General features: G+C 43.3%; 1 protein-coding gene across 5 annotated transcripts in view; it reads left to right on the top strand.

Annotated features, from left to right (window-relative positions):
* znf335 (zinc finger protein 335) overlaps window positions 1-22,590 on the top strand; it is an 84,124-nt gene that overhangs the window by 58,733 nt on the left and 2,801 nt on the right. For 4 of the 5 annotated variants that reach the window (XM_086005259.1, XM_086005262.1, XM_086005260.1 and 1 more), the window contains 10 exons: window positions 1,936-2,213; window positions 3,432-3,555; window positions 8,398-8,592; window positions 9,105-9,247; window positions 13,718-13,833; window positions 16,391-16,488; window positions 16,660-16,734; window positions 18,894-18,977; window positions 19,791-19,865; window positions 21,123-21,225. In XM_086005259.1, the coding sequence (XP_085861385.1) occupies window positions 1,936-2,213; window positions 3,432-3,555; window positions 8,398-8,592; window positions 9,105-9,247; window positions 13,718-13,833; window positions 16,391-16,488; window positions 16,660-16,734; window positions 18,894-18,977; window positions 19,791-19,865; window positions 21,123-21,225 (1,291 nt within the window). The remainder of the gene's footprint in view (window positions 1-1,935; window positions 2,214-3,431; window positions 3,556-8,397; window positions 8,593-9,104; window positions 9,248-13,717; window positions 13,834-16,390; window positions 16,489-16,659; window positions 16,735-18,893; window positions 18,978-19,790; window positions 19,866-21,122; window positions 21,226-22,590) is intronic. The other variant, XM_086005263.1, reaches the window with a different exon arrangement.

Consider the following 22,590-nt stretch of genomic DNA (forward strand, 5'->3'; position numbering starts at 1 on the left):
ACGCCTTCCTCCCAGGGGATGAGCTGGGCTAATGATGGTGGCCCTCCTCCTGTCCTGGCTCTTTCCCTTTTATTGTGAGCTCTCTTTTCCTGCAATGAGGGAGACAAGTGGAGGTTGAGTGAGAATGAAGGAGTGAGTGTAGAGATTGCATAGCATAGATACTTAGAAGGAGACAAAGATGGAGTGAGGTTGCAAGACCAAGGGCCCTCCCTGTGTGTTGTCAGTTGTGTTCAAAGCATCAGAGTGAGAGGGAGTGTGAGGGCTGCATGGTGGAATAGTTATGTGAATGTGAGCATAGAGAGAGAGGGAATGGGTAAGGGTGCATGGATGTGAGTGTCAAGTGGGATGTGGAGGAAGAGATTGCTAAAGCTGAGTGCTGGTGAGGAAAAGCAATGGGGATCAGATTGAGGGTGATGGAAACTTCATACAGTACTTACTTTTCCAGTGCGATGAAGGTCATGGAATCTTTTTCTGCACTGCATCCAGGTGCGCTGTGTGAGCCCCAAGGAGTTGACTTCCCCTGCCACCTGTAGCCACACAGCCTTGGTCTGGCTGGGAGGCCGCTCCCTCCCTGAAGAAGGGAACAGGACCTCCCTGTGGGCCCTAGCACCATCCAGCAATGCCTGGAGTGAAGCCTCATCAAATTTGGGGGCAGCTCTTGGCCTCCCGCAGGCCGTTGCTCCTGCAGGCTCCTGTGCCATCTCAATGGTGAAGTTTGGAAGCCTGCAGGAGCAAGGCTTGCTGTGGGCCCTAAAAGCAGCAGCAATGATGACGTCATATTCTGCGACTTTCTGACTGGAAATACTCAATTGCCAAGGCTTCCCACACGTTGGAAATCAATTGGCCAATAGTGAAAATTGCACCAATCTCACAGACCCATTTAGATTCGTGTGGGAAACACCAAATTCGGGGAACCCGACAATTCCCCGCACCGGAGTTAAAATCGAGCCCTATGTGTGGTATTAGGTATGGTGTGATGAGATACTGAGTGCTGTCCAGTGAGATTGTATATGCATGTTCTTCCTTGGCACTTTCCTGCTGCTTCTGCCACTTCAGCCAAAGCAAGGTTTTCCTTCGAGCGTTTTTTGAGATCCTGCTCTGTGATAAGATATCCTTTATAATTCAGCTGATCTGTTTTCCCCAATTGAATTATCTAGAAACCACGCAGTCATTAGCTGGTGGTGGGTGAGAGTTACTGTTTGTATCAGAGTTGTTGGAATTTTATGTAAAAGTTTTAAGATCACAGCGCGGACTGAGGGGTTACAGAGTATTGGTGCATCAGAACGACAGAAGCAGGACCCGCTCATAGCTGTGCTTGGATCAGCTGTAAGAAAACAGCTCGGTTAGAACGGAGATTGAAGGCTCACTCCAACCACTTTGTCGATGTGTTCTCAGACTGCACTTTCTCTAACTCCTGCTGCAGTCTGCTTATTTTTAATTTAAACTTAACCTGGTTGGAGTACTGTTTCTCTACTGCCATTACTCATGGAGAATATAACTCTACAGTGCACACTCCTTCCTTGTTCTGCCGGTGATAAATAATGATGGAAACAATTATTAGAAGATAGACCTTGGGCCAGGTATTCCGAAGTCCGACAGATTTGAACACTCTTTGAAATGGGTGCCTGTTTCTTGGACATTTTTCTCCAGGTGGTGAATGAGGCCTGCGCTTTCTTCCTCAAAATAATTCCACCAGGGTGAGGGGAGCACCTTTGTATCACTGCCTGCCCAGAGTACACTGGGAAGCTCCAGCATAACTTACCATCAGCACAAAATCAGAAGAGCGGTCTGACTATTACTGGACCCAAAATCTTTTACCACTGGTGAAAACAATCATTACGCTGTTGCTCTGGGGTGAAAGCTGTGGGCATGCAGCCCTGGTGTATTTTTATAGCAATTTTTGGTTTGTCTCTTGTTTATTGTGCCATTACTCAGGTAGCAGTACTGAAATCAGACAGTACAGTCCAAGATCAGTCCTCCCAGGAATCTCCGAACCATGAGGAGGAACAGTTGACCATGTCGCCGCAACACAAAATCGTCACGCTTCATGTGGATGAACACGGCGAGACTGTGGTCCAGGAAATGTACGATACCACAACCATAGATAGCTCCGGAATCCCACAGGTCACCATCAACCCTTACGCCAATGGGACGGAGTATAATATCGTCACCCCAGGAAGTGAGGAGATACAACACGCCACCACAGTTTACAGGTAACATGAATGCAAATACAGTGCTCGCCAGTGACTCCGTTTCTTGCAGGAATAATTGTCTTGTGTAGCTGGGCCTCCATATCACTGGATTAGGCCATGTGTTCAGTAAATGTCCCCTGGGAGCTTTTAAGGAAGCATTTCTTTTATATTAAAATAAAAGTGGCAAACTTTGTTTCATTTGAAACATGTGACACAACAATACCTGTACACGTTGTTTCAAAATGGATCGTCGTGCCAATTGTACATAATTACATTGTCTTTCTCCCTTTACATGGGGGGGTGGAAAAGTTTTGTTGGATACTTTCACAAAGGTGGCTCATTTAAGAGATTTCATGGTTACCCCTTTTCCTGTAGATTTTGTTAAATTGCTATGTAATCTTTAAAAAGGATCATCTGTGCACTGCTGGTTTTTGGTCCATCTTTGGTCTCTTCCTTTAGCTGTTCAGACCAGAGGCAGCTTGTGAGTTGGTTTGTGTAAAACCTTTTCTCCAGCGGCACGGAGCGCTGCCCGGAGTTCTTTAGCTCACTTCTGTTGGCACGTATGTCTGCTCTTGGTCTGCCTCTGACCAGCATAAAAGGGAACAAGGAAAGACCAAGAGACAGTCGTAGTGTGCATTCCCTTTACAGCATTTAGCCATTATGTGATGGTTCAGTACTGTATTCTTCCTTTTAAAAAGAGCATCCCCAACTCAACGGTCCATTTAAAATTAGATGTTTACAAACCGCTAACTACAGCACGGTTTGTTTTGGTTCCTCTCTATTTCTGTTATGTGTTTTTTGTTGAATATTTCTGATTACAAGTGATGATGAGGACTTTATTGAGAAACAATATCACGTACTGACCCAGCTGCTTTTTCAGCTAATAGTGAATAGCTGCGCTCCCAAGTTTAGGGAGAGGGGTGGAATTGGAAAACATGGCTTGAATGTGACAAGTGTGCACCTTTTCCTCATCACTTGCACTATATATGTGGAGTGCCTACTGGGATGCTGTGGTGAATTTTTCTTTTTTAAATAAATAAACCTACCAGTTCTTATTTTTCATGCTTCAGTGCCGTGCTTCACCCCTGCACTATGCAACTTCAAAACTTGGGAGTGTAAAACACACAATCTTAACCATTGCCCTGAATATAATAGTGATGGCATGATTCTGTGGTGCATCTGCAGGCATCAATGTAAACTTGTTTAGCTGCTTGCGTTTACTGTGTCTTCCCTCCTCAGTGGCTCAGACGGCAGTGGGGATGTGGTTCACACTGTGGTAGTCAGCGATGATGAGTTAAAACAGCACCATGGTCGCTTCATCATGACAGCAAACATGCAGGGGAACCAGTTCCAGCAGATTGAGGTATGTGGCCCAGCATGCTCCTCTCCATCAGTTTTAATCAGAGGCTGAGTCACCAGGGTACAGCACTGTATCGGTTATGTTACTGGACTAATAATCCAGAAAACCAGTGTTGGAATCCCACCACGGCAGTTTTGAGAATTTGAATTTAGTATTATAAAAAATAAAAAGCTAGTATCAGTAAAAGTGACCTTGAAGCTGTCATAAATACCCAGCTGGTTGCTGATGTTCTTTAGGGAAGGAAATCTGCCGTCCTTACTCTGTCTGGCCTATATGTGACTTCAGTCCCACACCAACGTGCTTGACTCCTAACAGCCCTTTGAAGTGTCCTAGCAGGCCACTCGGTTGTATCAAACCTCTACAGAGAATACCACACGGACTGCAGCGGTTCAAGAAGAATCCCAACCACCATCTTCTCGGCAACGCCCACATCCCAAAAATGAAATTTAAAAAAACCCCACTAATGACATGTTAAGCTTATAGTTATCTACCCTGCCATCCAGCTTCAATGTCATTCCTCTAGAGGAAGGCACTAGATAGTGAAGGAACATTAATTAGAGTTCCCTAACTGGGAAATATTGATTATATCTGATTCTAACTTACCCAGTCAGTGAGTGAGCCCATAGTTGCTGTGGTCAGATTTTGGATTAGAGCATTCAGGCAGAAGGGTAACAAGACCTGCCTATGTGGTAAAATCTTCTTTTACCTGTACTACTTGTACTTTATATATTGAACAAATAAATCTGGCATCTATCGTGTGTCATATCTCAAGGTGTCGCACTTGAAAGTATCGTGCAAAATGTGTCATCTTTGCACCTAATTGACTCAAATATCATAATCATAAAACAGCGACAAAATCCAACTGAGTAATGTTAAAACAAATAGTACAGAGCAAGAAAGTAGTCATTTCCTGCTGGTTTCTCAGAGGAGCTAGGATTTACAAGCATCTGCCAATCTAGAGGCAGTCTTCCCTCAGCAACAGAAATTGGCTTCTAATTGACCTCGTTAGTGGCTATTTAGAGCACTTCTTCCTTGCCCCAAAGGGAGTGCATTTTGTGCACCTAAAAGGGACAGAACCGGGTGAAAATGGCTGTGTTCACAACAGCCAGCTTTTCTTGAGGCAGCCACTTTCACCCATTGGAAAGGGGCTATTGAGACATAAGCACTCCCTTCCATATTTGTATAATATGTTGAGTTACATGTTATAACACACCTGCTATTATAAGACAGCATATCCTCCAACTTAGCATGAGCAGCTCCATGGGAAATTCACTATTGTCATTTCTATCCAAAATACTTTGTGGCACCAAAGGACAAATGATTCCATTGCCACTGTAGGAGTGTTGGTTTGAAGGATTCAAAATCATCATAGAGTCAAAGGACAAAAAGTAGCAGCACAGTACTTTTTATGCCTGATGCACTTTTGGTGACTGTACCATGCCAAGCATTGCCATCTTCAGACTCTGGCACCTTGCAATGGTGCTCCAATGTGCTCTGCCACCTCAAAGGCTTTTAGTTTGAAGTTTGAAAGAAAGCTCAGTGCACGTTGGTTGCATGCAGGTAGGGTTTCCCCTTTCAAAACTGGATCCGGTTAAACCATATAATAGCAAAATACTGCGGATGCTGGAAATCTGAAATAACAACAGGAAATGCTGGAAACACTCAGCAGGCCAGGCAGCATCCGTGGAGAGAGAAAGAGTTAACATTTCAGGTCTGGGACTCTTCATCAGAACTGGAAAAAGCTGGAGATGTAACATATTAAGCAGGTGGGGGGGGGGGTAGGTTGGTTAGGAGGGGAGGAAGGAATTGAAAGAACATCCTGTACTTTTGTAAGAGGCAGGAAAGATAAAATGTTGCAAATGGGAATGGCAAAAATCATACTGCATGAAAAATGGGGGCAGGGATAATTATCTGAAATTGTTGAACTCAAATGCTGAGTCCGGCAGGCTGCAAAGTGCCCAATCAAAAGATGAGGTGCTGTTCCTCGAGCTTACGTTGAGCTTCATTAGAACAATGCAATAGCCCGAGGACAGAGAGATCAGAATGGAAGTGAAGTGGAGAATTAAAGTGACAGGCGACCGGAAGCTCAGGGTCACCCTTACGGACTGAACGGAGGTGTTCCGCAAAGCGGTCGCCCAATCTGCGTTTGGTCTCCCCAATGTAGAGGAGACCGCATCGTGAGCAGCGAATACAGTATATTAAATTGCAAGAAGTACAAGTAAATCGCTGTTTCACCTGGAAGGGGTGTTTGGGGCCCTGGACAGTGGGAAGGGAGGAGGTAAAAGGGCATGTGTTGCATCTCCTGCGCTTGCACGGGAAGGTGCCAGGTGAAGGAGAAGGGTTGTTGGGGGTGATTGAGGAGTGGACCAGGGTGTCGCGGAGGGAGCGGTCCCTTCGGAATGCTGAAAGGGGAGGTGAGGGGAAGATGTGTTTGGTGGTGGGATCACGTTGGAGGTGGCGGAAATGGCGGAGGATGATCCGTTGAATGTGGAGGCTGGTGGGGTGAAAGGGGAGGACAAGGGGAACCCTATCGTGGTTCTGGTAGGGAGGGGCAGGGGTGAGAGCAGAAGTGCGGGAAATAGAACGGACACGGTCAAGGGCCGTGTCCACCTCCCTCTACACCTCCATCCCCCACCAGGACAGCCTTCGGGCGCTCCGTTTCTTCCTTGAACAGAGGCCCAACCAGTCCCCATCCACTACTACCCTCCTCCGCCTGGCTGAACTTGTTCTCACATTGAACAACTTCTCCTTTGACGCCACTCGCTTCCTCTAAATTAAAGGTGTTGCTATGGAAACCCGCATGGGCCCTAGCTATGCCTGCCTGTTCATGGGATATGTGGAACATTCTTTGTTCCAGTCCTACTCGGGTCCCCTCCCTCACCTCTTTTTTCCAGTACATCGATGACTGTATTGGTGCTGTTTCCTGCTCTCGCCCTGAACTAGATAAGTTCATTCACTTTACTTCCAATTTCCACCCTTCCCTCACCTTCACATGGTCCATCTCCGACCCGACTCTTCCCTTCCTTGACTTCTCCGTCTCCATTTCTGGCGATCGGCTTTCAACAAACATCCACAAGCCCACCGACTCCCACAGCTACCTGGACTACACTTCCTCCCACCCCGCTTCCTGTAAGGACTCTATTCCATTCTTCCAGTTTCTCCGTCTCCGCCGCGTCTGCTCTGATGATGCCACCTTCCATACTGGTGCTTCCGACATGTCTTCCTTTTTCCTCAACCGAGGATTCCCCTCTACTGTGGTTGACACGGCCCTTGACCGTGTCCGTTCTATTTCCCGCACTTCTGCTCTCACCCCTGCCCCTCCCTACCAGAACCACGATAGGGTTCCCCTTGTTCTCACCTTTCACCCCACCAGCCTCCACATTCAACGGATCATCCTCCGTCATTTCCGCCACCTCCAACGTGATCCCATCACCAAACACATCTTCCCCTCACCTCCCCTTTCAGCATTCCGAAGGGACCGCTCCCTCCGCGACACCCTGGTCCACTCCTCAATCACCCCCAACAACCCTTCTCCTTCACCTGGCACCTTCCCGTGCAAGCGCAGGAGATGCAACACATGCCCTTTTACCTCCTCCCTTCCCATTGTCCAGGGCCCCAAACACCCCTTCCAGGTGAAACAGCGATTTACTTGTACTTCTTGCAATTTAATATACTGTATTCGCTGCTCACGATGCAGTCTCCTCTACATTGGGGAGACCAAACGCAGATTGGGCGACCGCTTTGCGGAACACCTCCGTTCAGTCCGTAAGGGTGACCCTGAGCTTCCGGTCGCCTGTCACTTTAATTCACCGCTTCACTCCCACTCTGATCTCTCTGTCCTCGGGCTATTGCATTGTTCCAATGAAGCTCAACGTAAGCTCGAGGAACAGCTCCTCATCTTTCGATTAGGCACTTTGCAGCCTGCCGGACTCAGCATTTGAGTTCAACAATTTCAGATAATTATCCCTGCCCCCATTTTTCATGCAGTATGATTTTTGCCATTCCCATTTGCAACATTTTATCTTTCCTGCCTCTTACAAAAGTACAGGATGTTCTTTCAATTCCTTCCCCCCCTCCTAACCCCCCCCCTGTCTCTGCACCTGCTTAATATCTGTTACATCTCCAGCTTTTTCCAGTTCTGATGAAGGGTCCCAGACCTGAAATGTTAACTCTGTTTCTCTCTCCACGGATGCTGCCTGGCCTGCTGAGTATTTCCAGCATTTTCTGTTGTTATTTCCGGTTAAACCATCCTTGACCAGCACTTCATTCCTCTTGCCCTACAGCTGCCAACTAGCATTAAAGGTTTAAGCAGGCCATTCGATTACCTGGTGAGACACTGATTTTACGTTCTTGTAGTTTGAGTTCAAGTCATGGGTAATATCATCTAGCTAAGATTCACTTGTCTAGTGATGAGTACCCCTGGTGGCTGAACTCCCAGCTGTAAGTGGTGATGGTCATGGCCAAGTAGCCACTTGCAGCTTACCATTTGGGGGACCACATGAAGATAACTGAATAAATGGGAGGAAAGCTTGAAGGGAGTGAGTACTTTTTTGTTAAATTTTTGTACACCCTTAGAAAAATATTCCTTGACCAATTTTTTTTTTTCAAAACATCACATTTTTTGCCACAGCGGCGATCTGCTACATCAGTCGTGTTGCTCCAATGACTCACGATTGCAGAGAAGCTGTTTGTATCTCGAGTGTGGCTCCATTCATTGCATTGCAGGCCAGTGACTTCAGACCAGCCTGGGAGGTGATCCAGAACCACCCAACCCTGGGTTCCTTCCCCCTTCAAAAGGGGAAAGTTTAAAAAAAATCTAAATTTTTTTTTTTCCTACTTTCCCAGTTCGCTGGCAACATCACATCTCCGCCAGTTGATTCAAGCCTGCAGTCATCAATGAAGAAGTTTTCCTGTAAAATATGTACTGCATCATTCCACGGCCGAGCAGAGATGGAGAGTCACAAGAGAGCACATGCAGGGGAGCAGGGCTTCAAGTGTCTTGATTGTAACTTTGCAGCCAATACGTGGCCGGAAGTCCGAGTAAGTATTCCTTATTTCCAGACCACTTTCAGTGTCTCAACACTTGGATCTTGAGTCCATTTATCAGCCAGCTGAAAGCTGGGGGCCCAATCAGCACTTTGCTGTTTTTACTTTTTTGCCTGACTTTACAAGTTTCTCAGATTTTCACTCATTCGGAATTTGGTCCCTTTCGCTATTACATGAGCTAGTAATTATACCTCCGCGTGCTTGACGTGCCCACGACTGTAGACTTCAGACCTTTAATTAGGTAGACTTCATCAGAGGCAGAGTGGTAGCACTGTACACTGGTGCACCAATGCACTGTGGCGTAGGACATGCACCCTGTGTTTTTCACTCCCATTTGTCTTTTGCCCACACTCCCTCACACTCACTTCGATATGGTGTCTAGGGCTTGCCAAAAGTACTGTGCATGTTCTTGGGTAACGTGCTTATGATGGGATTCTATAACTGTGTAAACTGATTTTTAGTCTGATTGTGTCCCTTGGTAATGTAAGGATCTGTCTTGTCTTCAGAATCATATGCTGCAGCATTCTAACCTGAGACCTCACAAATGTAACCAGTGTAGTTTTGCATCCAAGAACAAGAAGGATCTTCGGCGACACCTGCTGACTCACACGAATGAGAAGCCTTTTGGCTGCGATATTTGTGGACAGAGGTAAATCTTTCACCCACTAGGCTTCACACAACTGTCAAAGATTTAATTGCACATATGTTATGATCTTCCTACCTTCCCTCCCTCTTCCCCTTCCCAACCTTTAGTGACCAGGAAGTTAAAATCAATGATTAGGTTTCTCTCGTATGCCTCATTTATAACACTGCAATCAGCTGCTATAAATCTTGGTCTAGACTTCAGGGAAGGCTATTCGTAGTAAGCGGCCTTTATTATAATGTGCATTTTGCTCAGCTCCTCAGTATAAAATGGCAGAATGAGCTTGGACAAGCCTGGAACTTGATTTTATCAAGAGGCTGATGTAGACTTACTGGGACCTCTACAACCCTGAGATTATGATTTACAAGCAAACCGAAGTACGGAGGCCTAAATCTCCGAGGCAATACGGAGAGGCGTGGCTAGGATGAGTTGAGAACAAAGATTGATTTACTTGTTTACTAGACTAAGGCATATTTGGACTATATACCACATGTATTGTACATAATATAAATAACTTTTGCTAGTGATAAAACTACATGGATATTGCAATCTGAAAACAGGCCGTTTGGCCCAACCAGTCCGTACCTCTACATACAGTGGTGTTCCCCAGGGGTCGGTACTAGGACCACTGCTTTTCTTAATATATATTAATGACTTGGATGTACAGGGCACAATTTAAAAATTTTCAGCTGATACCAAACTTGGAAGTAGAGTGAACAGTGAGAAGGATAGTGATAGACTTCAAGAGGACATAGACAGGCTGGTGGAATGGACGGACACATGGCAGATGAAATTTAACACAGAAAAATGCGAAGTGATATATTTTGGTGGAAAGAATGAGGAGTGGATGTATAAACTAAATGATACAATCCTAAAGGGGGTGAACAGAGAGACCTAGGGGTATATGCGCACAAATTGTTGAAGGTGGCAGGGCAGGTTGAGAAAGCAGTTTAAAACAAGCTTACGGGATCCTGGCCTTCATGAATAGAGGTATAGAGTACAAAAGCGTGGAAATTATGATGAACCAGTATAAAACACTGGTTCGGCCTCAACTGGAGTATTGTGTCCAATTCTGGGCACCGCACTTTAGGAAGGACGTGAAGCCCTTAGAGAGGGTGCAGAAAAGATTTACGAGAATGATTCCAGGAATGAGGGACTTCAGTTACGTTGATAGACTGGAGAAGCTGGGGTTGTTCCCCCTTAGAGCAGAGAAGATTGAGAGGAGATTTGATAGAGGTGTTCAAAATCATGAGGGGTCTAGAAAGAGTAGATAGAGAGAAACTGTTCCCATTGACAGAGGGGTCGAGAACCAGAGGACACAGATTTAAGGTGATTGGCAAATGAACCAAAGACAAAAAAAAAAACTTTTTACTCAGCAAATGGTTATGATCTTGAATGCACTGCCTGAAAGGGTGGTGGAGGCAGACTCAATCACAGCTTTCAAAAAGGAATTTGATAAGTACCTGGAAAGAAAAAAAAAATTGCAGGGCTACGGGGCAAGGGCGGGGGAGCAGGACTAGCTGAGGTGCTCTTAGAGAATCAGCACGGGCCGAATGGCCACCTTCCGTGCTGTGACCATTCTATGATTCTGATATGCAGTAGACCTAATCCCTGTGCCTGCTCTGTTTCCATATCCCTTTATTCCCCTTTCCTTTAATTACCTATCTAACCTATTGATCAATATTGAGACACTCCTGCTTCAATCAGTATTTCTTCACATTCGCAGCACCTGAAGTGAAAAAAGCTAATGGATTACTAGGTTTTATTTTAAGGGGTATAGAATATAAAAGTTCTGGTAGTGCATTCTACAGCTTTACCCTTTGTGTAAAAAAAAAACACCCAAATGTTTCTCCTGCTCTTGTGGAGCATAAACACTGGCATAGGCCAGTTGGGCTGTAAAGTCTGTAATCTTATATCTATGTCCCCTCGTTCTAGACGCTTCAATCACTGGAAAGTTTTTTAAAATATATTTTGTCCCATCCCTTCATAATTTTAAACACGTCTATCAAATCACCCCATAATCACCTGTGTTGTAATGAAAACAGCCACAATTTTAAGTTTATTTGTATTTCCTCATGCTAGGCAGCATCTGAGTGAATCTGTGCTCTATTCTTTTATTGCCTCAACATCCTTCCTACAATGTGGAGCCCAAACTGCGCACAGTACTCCAACTGTGGTCTTACTAAAGTTTTATATAAATTCACTAACTTTTATATTCTATACCTCCTTGAAATAAAACCTAGTACTGTATTCCATTAGCTTTTTATGGCCTTATCCACTTCAGATGCTGCTTTTTAATGTTTTGTGAATGTGAAGCCTCCAAATCTCTCTGCTATTCCACTTCACCCAACTTTTTTCCCCCACTCAAAGTGTAATTTAAAAAAATCAAAATCTCATTACTGACATTGAATTCCATCTGGCACTTTCTTTGCCCATTCTGCCATCCAAATCCTATCCCTTTGCAGCTCCCTTTGGTCCTCCAGAATTATTTACAATGCCTATTTTGTCTGCAACTTTAGACACCACTCCTTTTGAGTCTTGTATCCCAATCATTGGACACCGATAGAACCCTGTGGGACACCGCTACCCACTTCCAACCACTCTGAGAAACTGCCCTTAACTCCTACTCTTTCTTAACTCAATCAATATGGATTCTGTCTAATGGAATCTAATAGGACATCCTTACTCAATCCTGAAACCAATTTTTTTTTGGAATATTGATCAATTATTTTTCCTTGTTTTCTCATTTAATTTTTTGAAACCCCTTGCCCTTTCTGCAACAGTGTGGTTTTTTAAAAATCTTCTACCTCAAAGCCTCTTTTTCTTCTCTGGTAATATTTTCTCATTATTTATTTCAGCTGCAACTATTGCAACAAGTTTATTTATTCTGCTGTCTCTCTAATCTCAAACTTAGACTTTTGTCACTCTCTCCCCCCACCCTTTGCCTTATTAGTTTAAATCCTCCCCCAGTGCTCCACTTGCCCTCGGTAAGGATGTTGGGGTGACCGGCTCAAGTGAAGGCCATTCCTTGTTCCAGAACACACTTCAGTGTCCCAAGAATAGGAACCCTTCCCTTCTGCACGAGCTACACATTGCTCTTCCTAAACGCCCTCTCCTTAACCTGCTCTTCCTAAACGCCCTCTCCTTAACCTGCCCAGTGTGTGCCACGGGAAACAATCTGGAGGTTACCAGTCTTGTGCTCTTGTCCACATCACCCAGCTTTTCTCCATTCGAAGTATAGCACCTCACAGTTACTGGTCAGAGTGATCAAGCATATCTACAGAAGTTCACCGTATCAGTACTGTGAACAATGCCGCAGGGAATACATTTGTGCTAAAAACAATTAACTTCTGTTGTTTTCTAAGGATTCATACCCTTTTTTTTTTGGAAAAAGGCTTTCTTCCTTGCCTTGCCCTGAGCTCTGTTGGTAATGTACCAAGATAGTGGAGGGAATATGCACCTAGGCTTGCATCAGTATTGTCATTTACCAACAACAAGACCACAGCTTGCCCACTGATATTTATTTTTTTTCTCCCTCTTTTCTCTCTTTTCCCAACAGCCGTTCCCATTCCATCCCCTGGGAGTAGATAGCCAGCTGCTGCTTGGTATTTCTCTCTGTGATCAGACTGCTATCAGGAAGTCAGCAGCCCAGGGATTGTACCTGTGTCCATGTGCTCCAAGCCTCTGGATGTTGATGTTCCATTGCACCACCAGTTAAATTCATTATTTTTGTAAATGCTCATGGGACTCATTGGGAAAGGCAAAAGTGCTGGAAAATTCTATTTGTGCTAAATGTGTGGAATTCCTTGCTAAAACCACCTCAACACTTGGATTTTATGCAGTGCCTTGTGAGCTCCATGCTTCCACTACCCGTCACATTGAGAGCAATGCTATCTGAAGCATTGCCCCCTGCAGGACAGTGGCAATATTGCAGTTATGCAGTGGTCATTAAAATGCATTTGTCTCCTGTTTTTTCATTTTTAATCATTTTAAAAGTATGAAACTCTATCCAACTGTATGTTGAAAAATTAAGATGCAGTTTATAAGTGTTCAAAACATAACTGCCTGATAGTTCTTTGCCCAGAACTCATTTGCCATCTGTTATTTTAACCCTGAATGTAAAGGTGAGAAATTATTTTTTTTTTTGACCAAATCCATTGTGAATTTTAATGGTGTAATTTTTGGTGCCAAATTATTCATTACTTTCTCTTGGATTTAGCCACATTCTGTAAATCTAAGCAGTAGGTTGATTACTAAACCACAATGGTTCTTGCAACGTATTGACTTGCAAATCCTCCTAAATTGGAGTCTGTCTTTTTACAAAGAAAAGCTGAAAAAAGGGGCTAAGTAGTAATCAAATCCAGCTGTTGCATAGGAAGGATTGGTTAAATGCTACTTTATAATTCCCTCAAAAATTTGTCTTCAATTAAAGAAAAATCATCATCTCGTGATTTCTGTCTTTTTTAAAAAATAAAGGTTTAATCGAAATGGCCACCTGAAGTTCCACATTGAGCGACTGCACAGTTTTGACTATCAGCAGAAGAAGCCCCGGCAGCAGCACATCATTCTGAACAGTGATGACGAAGCGATCGGTAAGTTGCAAAGCACCTGCCATTCCTGGCAGTCTCCTTTTCAGAAATTAGCTAACAGAACTATCTTAAGTATTTTTGCTTGCACATTAAGTGTTGGGAAACGGGATCAGTGGCCTCACTGAGCCTAATGGTATGAATGAAATTAACCGAAGTATCCTGAATAAAGGATTGACTTTAGCTGTCGAGCTCAGTAGCTCTTCTGAGCCATCTCATCCCCAGTGATGTCGCCATCGCTCACGGTTCCGAGTAACATGCTATTTTAAGAATGTGATATTTCTGGTTTCTAAAATCGATATGCTATAATGATTGAACCAGAAAGATCAGATGTGTTTTTTTTTAATTAATGCACAGACAGACTCCAATACAAGATCAGGGTCACAATTATACCAGAAGTTGCTCGAGAGTACAGGCCACTTTGGTTGAAATGTACAAACCACTGTTGTTTATTGCAATATAAAATTTCTTCCAGAAGCTACTTTCAGTATTTTTGCCCGTACATCTTTGTGCCAATTTTTTTTCCCCCAAGTATAATAGATTCAAGTCCTCAACCAACTGGGTTAGTGAGGCACATTCATATTATTCCCTAATGCAACCTGATAACTGAAAATGAGGCAGCGGATTTTGCATCATGAAGGAATTTGTTAGGTCAATGTTTTTTTCCCCCTTCTATTTTAACCAGCTCCAAGATTTTTCTTTTTTATCAATCAGCTGGGTACGGTAACTTATTTGCCCTGTTGTAATGAAAGATATACAGTAGATAATACACTTCTCGCGCTGATCTACTTTGAGAAGATGAAAGCCACCACAGATCTGTGATGCCACACAATAAATACTTTGTGATGCCTGTGCACCTGATAATATTGCTCCACCAAAATCGGATTTAACTGTTCATTCACCTCGCTGCCGTCTGTGGGCTCTTGTTATGGTAACCATTTTCTGCACATCATTTCAGAACAAGTCATTGTATGTGAAGCTACTTTAGATGTGAGATGATGCTTGAAAACAACTCTTAATACCTCTATTTTGTGCCCTGTTCACACAAGCTTGAATTAAATTGGCGCAACACTCTAACTGCCAGTGTCTAGTGTAACACGAAAAAAAATTCTTCTGTTTAGTGTTTTACTGAAGATGCACACTTGGTGGCACAGGAGTTTGGTGCCAACCTTTTCTTTATTTCTATTATTCTGGAGAAAGACTGAGGTGGGTGAGGGAGAAAGAACTGTCTTTGGTTCCAGACTGAATGGTTAGAGTGCTACAGTGTTGCAATGGCAGCTACCAGGAAAGGTTTGGCCTGCTCCAATGTGGCCCAAACAAGGCTTCAATGTTAATATTCTCTCCTATGGGTAGGCTAACTAGTTACAAACCACAATCTGGGACAGACTCCGTAACTGGGATAAAAATGCTGGAAAAGCTCTAGAGATCTGTCAGCATCTGAATGCAGGTTAATGCTTCAGGTGGGTACCCATCAGTGCTGATGGATACCCACCTGTGTTGGCATATGGAACTCGGTTAATTCAGCTTCTGAAAGGTGTTCATGTTTAGTTCATTTAATATAGGGGGAAAAATGTGGTTGGCATCATTAGAGAGAGAGAGAGAGTGAGGTACAGATTTCACTACCGAATGTTGATGTATGAGAAATGTAAATTTGTGTGCATCAGCTGAAGGACGGTGCTTTTGACTGGAGACTACTAAGTAAGGCAAGGCTACTTCCACTTTGATAAACAGAATAATGTTTAAATATAAGCGCTTTCCTTTGTTCAAGCAGCACGAAGAGGGACCCATGCCATGTTTACGTGTCTATCTGTGACTATACTCTGCTTGTGAATTGCTTTTTATGCTGAAGTTAAAGAATAAAATGATTATAACCATAAGACTAAATTCATTACTACTCATGTGAGCAACAGAAATCTGTTTTAAAACAATAATTTCTACAGGTTTCTTTTTCTCACCACTTTGCTCCCCTGCCCTTTGACTCCATAAGAGCATAAGAAATAGGAGCAGGAGTAGGCCATACAGCCCCTCGAGCCTGTTCTGCCATTCAATAAGATCATGGCTGATCATCTTCCCACCCTATCCCCATATCCCTTGATTCTCATGCTTGAGATATGGTACCCTCTGGCACCTTATGCAAGTGACCTTTTATTTGATTGTGGTTGGCATCACAGTAGCGCCTAATCCTATGTTCATCTCATGGGCTCATTTTTCAGGGGGAGATCAGAAGTGGAAACCCTGTTGGGGGGTGCCGCGGGGTTTCCCCCCTCGTTCCTAATCTAAGGATGCTGCGGCCAATTGTAGAACCCCTGAAAGAGTCGTGGCTGAGGTCAGCTACCTCGTGCACAGGATTGAGCGTGGCATCTTGTTGCTCTATCTAGCGCAGTTACTCGCTGTGTAAACTTGCTGGGCCATCCGCGAGCCTGCGTGCTCTCTTCCAGATGCTGCTCTGCCATTTTATATTTCGGTTTTAGAAGCTCGGATATTCTTTATAAAAGGACTAATATCTGAATCTGAGAGTCCTCTGCTGACTGGAGAAAACTGTTTGTTTGTATCCGCTGTGCAGCTCTACAGACAGACGAGACTGTTATTTCACCCGACCGATTCCAGGCATTGACCCAGGACCACATCATAGTCGCCCAGGAGCAGTCCATTTCTGACCAGGTAGGTGGCACGCTATGTTTACTACCCTGAAACTTAAGTGAGTGGTCTGTAATAATTCCAGTCTCTTCTTCAAACTGCTTTTCAGTTCTTGTGCCTTATTTTCTACCGAGATTGACATTTTTTTTCATCTTTCCTTTCTCCTCCCCCCCCCCCCCCCCCCCCCAAATTCAGGATGAGACGACGTACATCCAACACATAACATCTGACGGACAGACCGTTCAACATTTAGTTACAGCAGATAACCAGGTAACATTTGAGTAGCTTACTATTCGTTACTTTTTATATATACTTTCCCCACCTCCGCCTGGTAACTGTCCAATTTTAGTCAGTTAAACTCCAGCAGTACTCCGTGCACACTTAAAGGGGTCCCTAAACTTTGGTATGTAAACAGTGCAACAATACTGACCAGTAACAAGATTCGTACTTTGCATATAAAATATGTGTACCTATAATTTACTTTGTCAAATACAGTGTGTTAGCATTTTAATGGAATTGATTTGAGTGGTGTAGCTGAAGCTCCATGGAGTGAGGATGCGGGATGGCAAATCTGAAATCTGTTCTATTTAATGTCATAGGAACGATTATACTATATACTGTTTATTATTGAGGCTTGTGAGGGTACTATTTTTAATTGATCACTGCAGACTTGGCTCCTCTGAGAATCCATATTCACGTGTTGGGCTGGATTTTAGAGGTAGCTTCAAGTGCCATACTCAACTGCTGTGAAATCTGGCTGGTCCACACGATGCAACAAAGGGCTCTGAAAAGTTAGGTGTTGATATGCAGATATCATCAAATGGTATTAATGGTCTTTGATGCTCACTCAGTCAAGGAAGATGTCATTGAGAACCTGTTTAGCGATAGAGCCAATTTGCAGGGGACGCGAGTGCGTCAGTTATTTCAGCCAGCCAAGTGTCATGTTGATTGACAGCTCTGTGCTTTTGGGCAGTTCAGTTCTTCCTATTGTATCGTGACTGCTCCATCGGGTGGGCTCAACCTGGTGTGTACGTTTTGCATTACGGACTGTTACTCATTTGGATCTGCCGCAGATATCTGCTCCGATGCAGTGACGTCAGTCGTTCCCTTGAGCGGCATGATTGCCTACTTCTCTACTGAAGTTGTCTCCCACTGTCCAGTGTCTGCTGACGTGATAGCAGAACCTGGGAGTCTGACAATGAAACTCCTTAGTGATCTGGAACAGATCTCTGTGGTTTAAGCACATGTACTTAAGCACATGTACTTAACTCGGTCCACCTTTGGAGAGATTAAACACTAGGCGAGGCGTTGTTCGGTTTGTAAGCTACTTTATTGCACGGTAGTTAAAATGTACAGAACAGCAAGTACACTGAAAGTCACTTGGCACAGTCAGTTCAACTTCTGTTCGCATGCTGCTACAAAAATCAAGAACACTTCGGTGGGCCCTTAATGTAAAACCACCAACTTTCCCTGAACACACACAGGTTCTACACTTGTAGCCTGCTGCTGCCTGATCTGGTGTCTGTGTCCTGATCTTTTTTTACCACCTTCCCCGATTCACAGAGATCAAAAGAGTTTATCATAAACTCTTGGCTATCTTCCTGAATGAACTTCTGTTATCCAAAAACTATGAGCACATGAGAGAGCTCATCTAATTTCCAGTGAGCAAATTACAGTGCCAAGAGTAGCCTGGGAAACCATTTCACCCAATACTGTGCATATAAGGCCACACTTCGATTTGCACGCTCACTTACAGGAGTGGTCCTTGATGTTGAACACATAGCAAATATCTGAGGGCAGCAGCAAGTTAAGACTTGAGATTCCTTATCTGTTGAATTGCTGATCTGTGTTCTGGGACGGTGCTGAGTCGAACCTGGAGATCTCTGCACAGGTGTGGAAAGGAAAAATTGGAGGGAGGTTTGCCAAGTTCTGCTTTTGTGCACGACATAGTGGGGCAGCTTATGGACCAGAAGTCAATGGAAAAGAAAATCTTGAGGTGTAAAACAGGTTTCCGATTCGCTAGCACCTGTTTTTTTTTTTGCCTGGCAATTAATAGTAAAAATAACCCCTACTCAACCTTGTGTAAACTGACTGTGGAAGGGAAGACCTTAGCACCGTATCTTGAAATATTTCAGTTGGATTAAATGCTCCTTGAAGTATTGTTCATTTACAAGAGATCTGTGATGGAATTGAGATTCTCAAAGCAGGGATAGGGGTGGTCGCAGATCAGCATCATCTCGAGCTATCTTGTGCTGTATACCTTCTATACAGTTTAGAAAGTGGGCTTAAAATTTGGGTTCAAAGTAAAATGTTGCATTCATTAATGGTTCAGGTAGGTCTTGCATTTCACAGAGATAACTGGACACAGTTTGTTTTCATAGATTTGTGTTCTATTTCTAAACCTTGTGACATTCTCTTCTTCCCTGAAGGTGCAATACATAATTTCGCAGGAAGGTGTACCACACCTTGTTCCACAAGAGTATGTAGTCGTCCCTGAAGGTCACCACATTCAGGTAGGTGCCAGTTTACTGTGATATGCACTGGAAGATCGTTAAGAACAGACATACAGCAAAAAATGGCAAAATGCTATGGCATGGAGCAATGGGACAGGCGTATACTTGTACTTTAAGATGATGCTTCAGTGCGGCACTGAGGGAGCGCTCCGTTATTAGAGGTGCCATGTTTCAGATAAGACGTTAAATTAAGGCCCCATCTGACTGTTCAGATAGTCAGATAATAAAAGAACCCATGGCACAATTTGAAGTGGTGCAGGGAATTTGCCCCGTATCCTGACCAGCTATCATCCCTCAATTAACATCACAAAAAAGACTTGGATTAACTGATCATTAATCTCATTTGCCATATGTAGGACTTGCTGCGTGCAAATCAGTTGCCACATTGCCTACAAAATAACAATGGCTACACTTCAAAAGTAATTCATTGGCTGTGAAGCACTTTGAGGTTGTGAAAGGCTTTATATAAATGGAACTTTATTCTTTTTTCACAGTTTTTTGTGTGTGTGTGTTTAACATTCCCCCCCCCCCCCCCCCTTGCCGGCCCCCTGTAAGTACTAGCAGCTGATTCTAGAATTCACTCTCACCTCCTTTAAGACGCTCCTTAAAACCTACCTCTTTGACCAAGCTTTTGGTCACCTGTTCTAATATCTCCTTATGTGGCTCGGTGTCAAATTTTGTTTGATAACACTCCTGTGAAGTGCCTTGCGACGTTTTACTACGTTAAAGGCGCTATATATAAATGCAAGTTGTTAATGTTTTATTATTTCCAGCTAATATTGTACCTCATTAATTTACTGATGCTCTCCGCAGGTCCAGGATGGTCAAATCCACCACATACAGTATGAATCAGATCCACAGATACACCAGGTCATAGAGGGACAACAGGTACAGTTCTTCTCCAGTGAGATGTGACTACATTTAGAAATGGAGCTTTTCAAAAATAAATAGATAACTTGATGAAGTTAAATCTGGGAGTTGTCTAGACTGGTCATCAGTTCTCACTCTTGGCAGCAAGAAAATGCATTCCCTATTGTCGAGGGCCATGTTACAGAACAGTATCTCCCTGGCTCTCTAACCAATGCCCATACCAATTACTCCAGTTACCGCGACGGCTGATCCAGTGTAACTTCTGTGATTAACGCGCATTAAAAACATTGATCGCCAAAAAAATTAACGCACTAATCTCAGAAATTAACTACAATTAATTGACAGCCCTACTGGATAGTGATCAGAAATGGGAACTTTTCTCCCTCCATAACCATGGTTATAAAACCTCAGCTGTGCTAAACTAGAAGACGCTAAGAATTGAGCTAGGACCTTAAAGTTTTTAGCTTGCATCTCTGGACCTTCCAGATGTGTGAGGAATGATGGTGAGCACGGTGCACCTCCATCATATCCACTTAATGTCACAGTTTGTCGGTGCACTGCGGGCCAGGGCTGTCCCATGGGTACACATTTAAGCAGCTACTTGTGAGTAACTCTTGCTTGAGAAGGAGAGGTACTTGAAAGGCACTGTTACTATGGAGATAAATGTAAGTATCCTAGCATGCTTGCAAACAAAATCTTGGCAGTCTCTTAGCTACTGGTGAGTTACTTCATCATGTTTGAGTTGCATGTTGTCATTAAAGACACTAAAGCCATTTGATTTCAAGGTACTGTGTGCACAATCCTTTTTTAAGGGGGGGAGGTGGCAGTACTTGATTAATTCTTTTAAAAAAGAGTTCTTGAACCATCCCTGCTTAACTAAACTAAGCACGGATGCTGCCTGGCCTGCTGAGTATTTCCAGCATTTTCTGTTGTTATTTCGCAATTATACTGCATTTGGCTGTAGTCATCTATATTTTCCTTTACAAATAATTCCACCCCAAAAAAGCTGCTTTAAAAATGAGAATTTGGTGACAATACTGGGTACACATTCCAGTATATAGGCCACATTTTATGGCATACAATTCCTTTCATTTGCAGTTTTGATTTTTAAATCTACAAAATCCATTGGATGAAGTGTGAAATTGCCACTATCCCCATTGAATATTTTATTTAAAACGTTTCAGTATTGTAATGACCAGTCTCTTCAGATACTTGACCTCTCTATAGTAAATGTTTGTTGCTGTCAATCTCTTGATGTTGTGTTACTTTACTAAGATCACAGTGAGCCATGATGGACAGATCCAATACGTGCCAATCACTGACCAGCAGATAGTGACACAAGCCGAGCTAGAGGCTGCTGCACACACTGCAGTGACAGGTAGGAAACTACTGGGACCCAGTCCTAGTGTGAGGAAATGTAGTTGTCAGTATTCACTCCTGAACCTGTTCAGAATGTTTGCTCCCATTGTTACTAAGCAGCTGACTTAAGAATGTCCTCAACTGGCTAGTGACTGATCTGTTTTCTTGCAATTTCAATAACTTTATGGTTGGGGGGCAGCAACAAAAGATTTTATGTGACATCATGCCATCAAAATCTTTCTGCTTTTCAAGATATGTCCAGGCGATGGTGCATTCCACTGACACTCTGTATTTCTTGTGCTCATGAGAGCGTTGAAATTATTGACGACATCCTGAAGACTTGCATCTTTATCTAACCCTTCTTTGATAAAAATTTCAATTCCTTTTTTTCCAGAAACCCCTCTAATTCCCTTGAACCTTTTACTATCTGATTCAATGGCCTTCCCTCATAACTTATTCCATAAATCCATTTCATTGTGTAACAGTAAAAAAGTGTGACCTGAAAAAAGTTCTATTGTTACTACTAACTCTTTGACATTTGACTTGTCTCTCCCGGTATTTAAAACCCTTCACCATGGGCCCATTTTATCAATCCTTTCTAAATTTAGCACCATTCAATAAAAAACGAAATGAGTCTGACCATGTAATAGAGTTACATTAATGCTCACAATCAAAATCTGGGATAGTGTCTGTATTTCTGATTCAGTTTGCTGTCCATGCTGGGCTCTGTACATCCACTCCAGGACTTGAGCACCTAATCTGGGCTGACACTTCTGTGCAGCACTGAGGGAGTGTTGCACTGTACGAGGTGCTGTATTTCAGATGAGACGTTAAATCGAGGCTCCGTCTGCCCTCAAAGAAGAGCAGGAGAGTTCTGGCCATTAATCTCATTGCTGTTTGTGGGACCTTGCTGTGCTCCCCTACATTATAACAGTGACTACACTTCAAAAGTACTTAATTGCCTGTAAAACGCTTTAGGACATTTTGAAGTCATGTAAAGTGCTATATAAATGCAGGCTCTCTTTCTTTCACCTTTCTAGGCCATTTTTCACCCCCTTACTGCTTCTACCCTTCACGATGCTACCTCTATTCTATCCCTCTTAAACACATGGGGGAAATGCTGAAGTTAGCAATATTTCTTTGTAGATTCTTTTTAAGGTGTTGATGTCGGACACTCAGTCTTTAATTATCGAAGGGTTTAGATTGAAGCCTCCGAGCTCATACGATGTGTAAATAAATAACCTATGGAATTTCTTAAACTTAACTTGTTCCCCTTAAGAAAAAAATCCCAACAGAATTAGTAGTAAACCTCTTTAAAATGCAACAACTGGTGGATTATTTATTTAAAATAATATTTCCATTGGTCTCCAGTCCAAACTATATT

The sequence above is a fragment of the Somniosus microcephalus genome, chromosome 13 (assembly GCF_052327205.1).
Source record: "Somniosus microcephalus isolate GS21.2 chromosome 13, FLI_Smic_1.0, whole genome shotgun sequence".
NCBI classification, from domain to species: domain Eukaryota; kingdom Metazoa; phylum Chordata; class Chondrichthyes; order Squaliformes; family Somniosidae; genus Somniosus; species Somniosus microcephalus.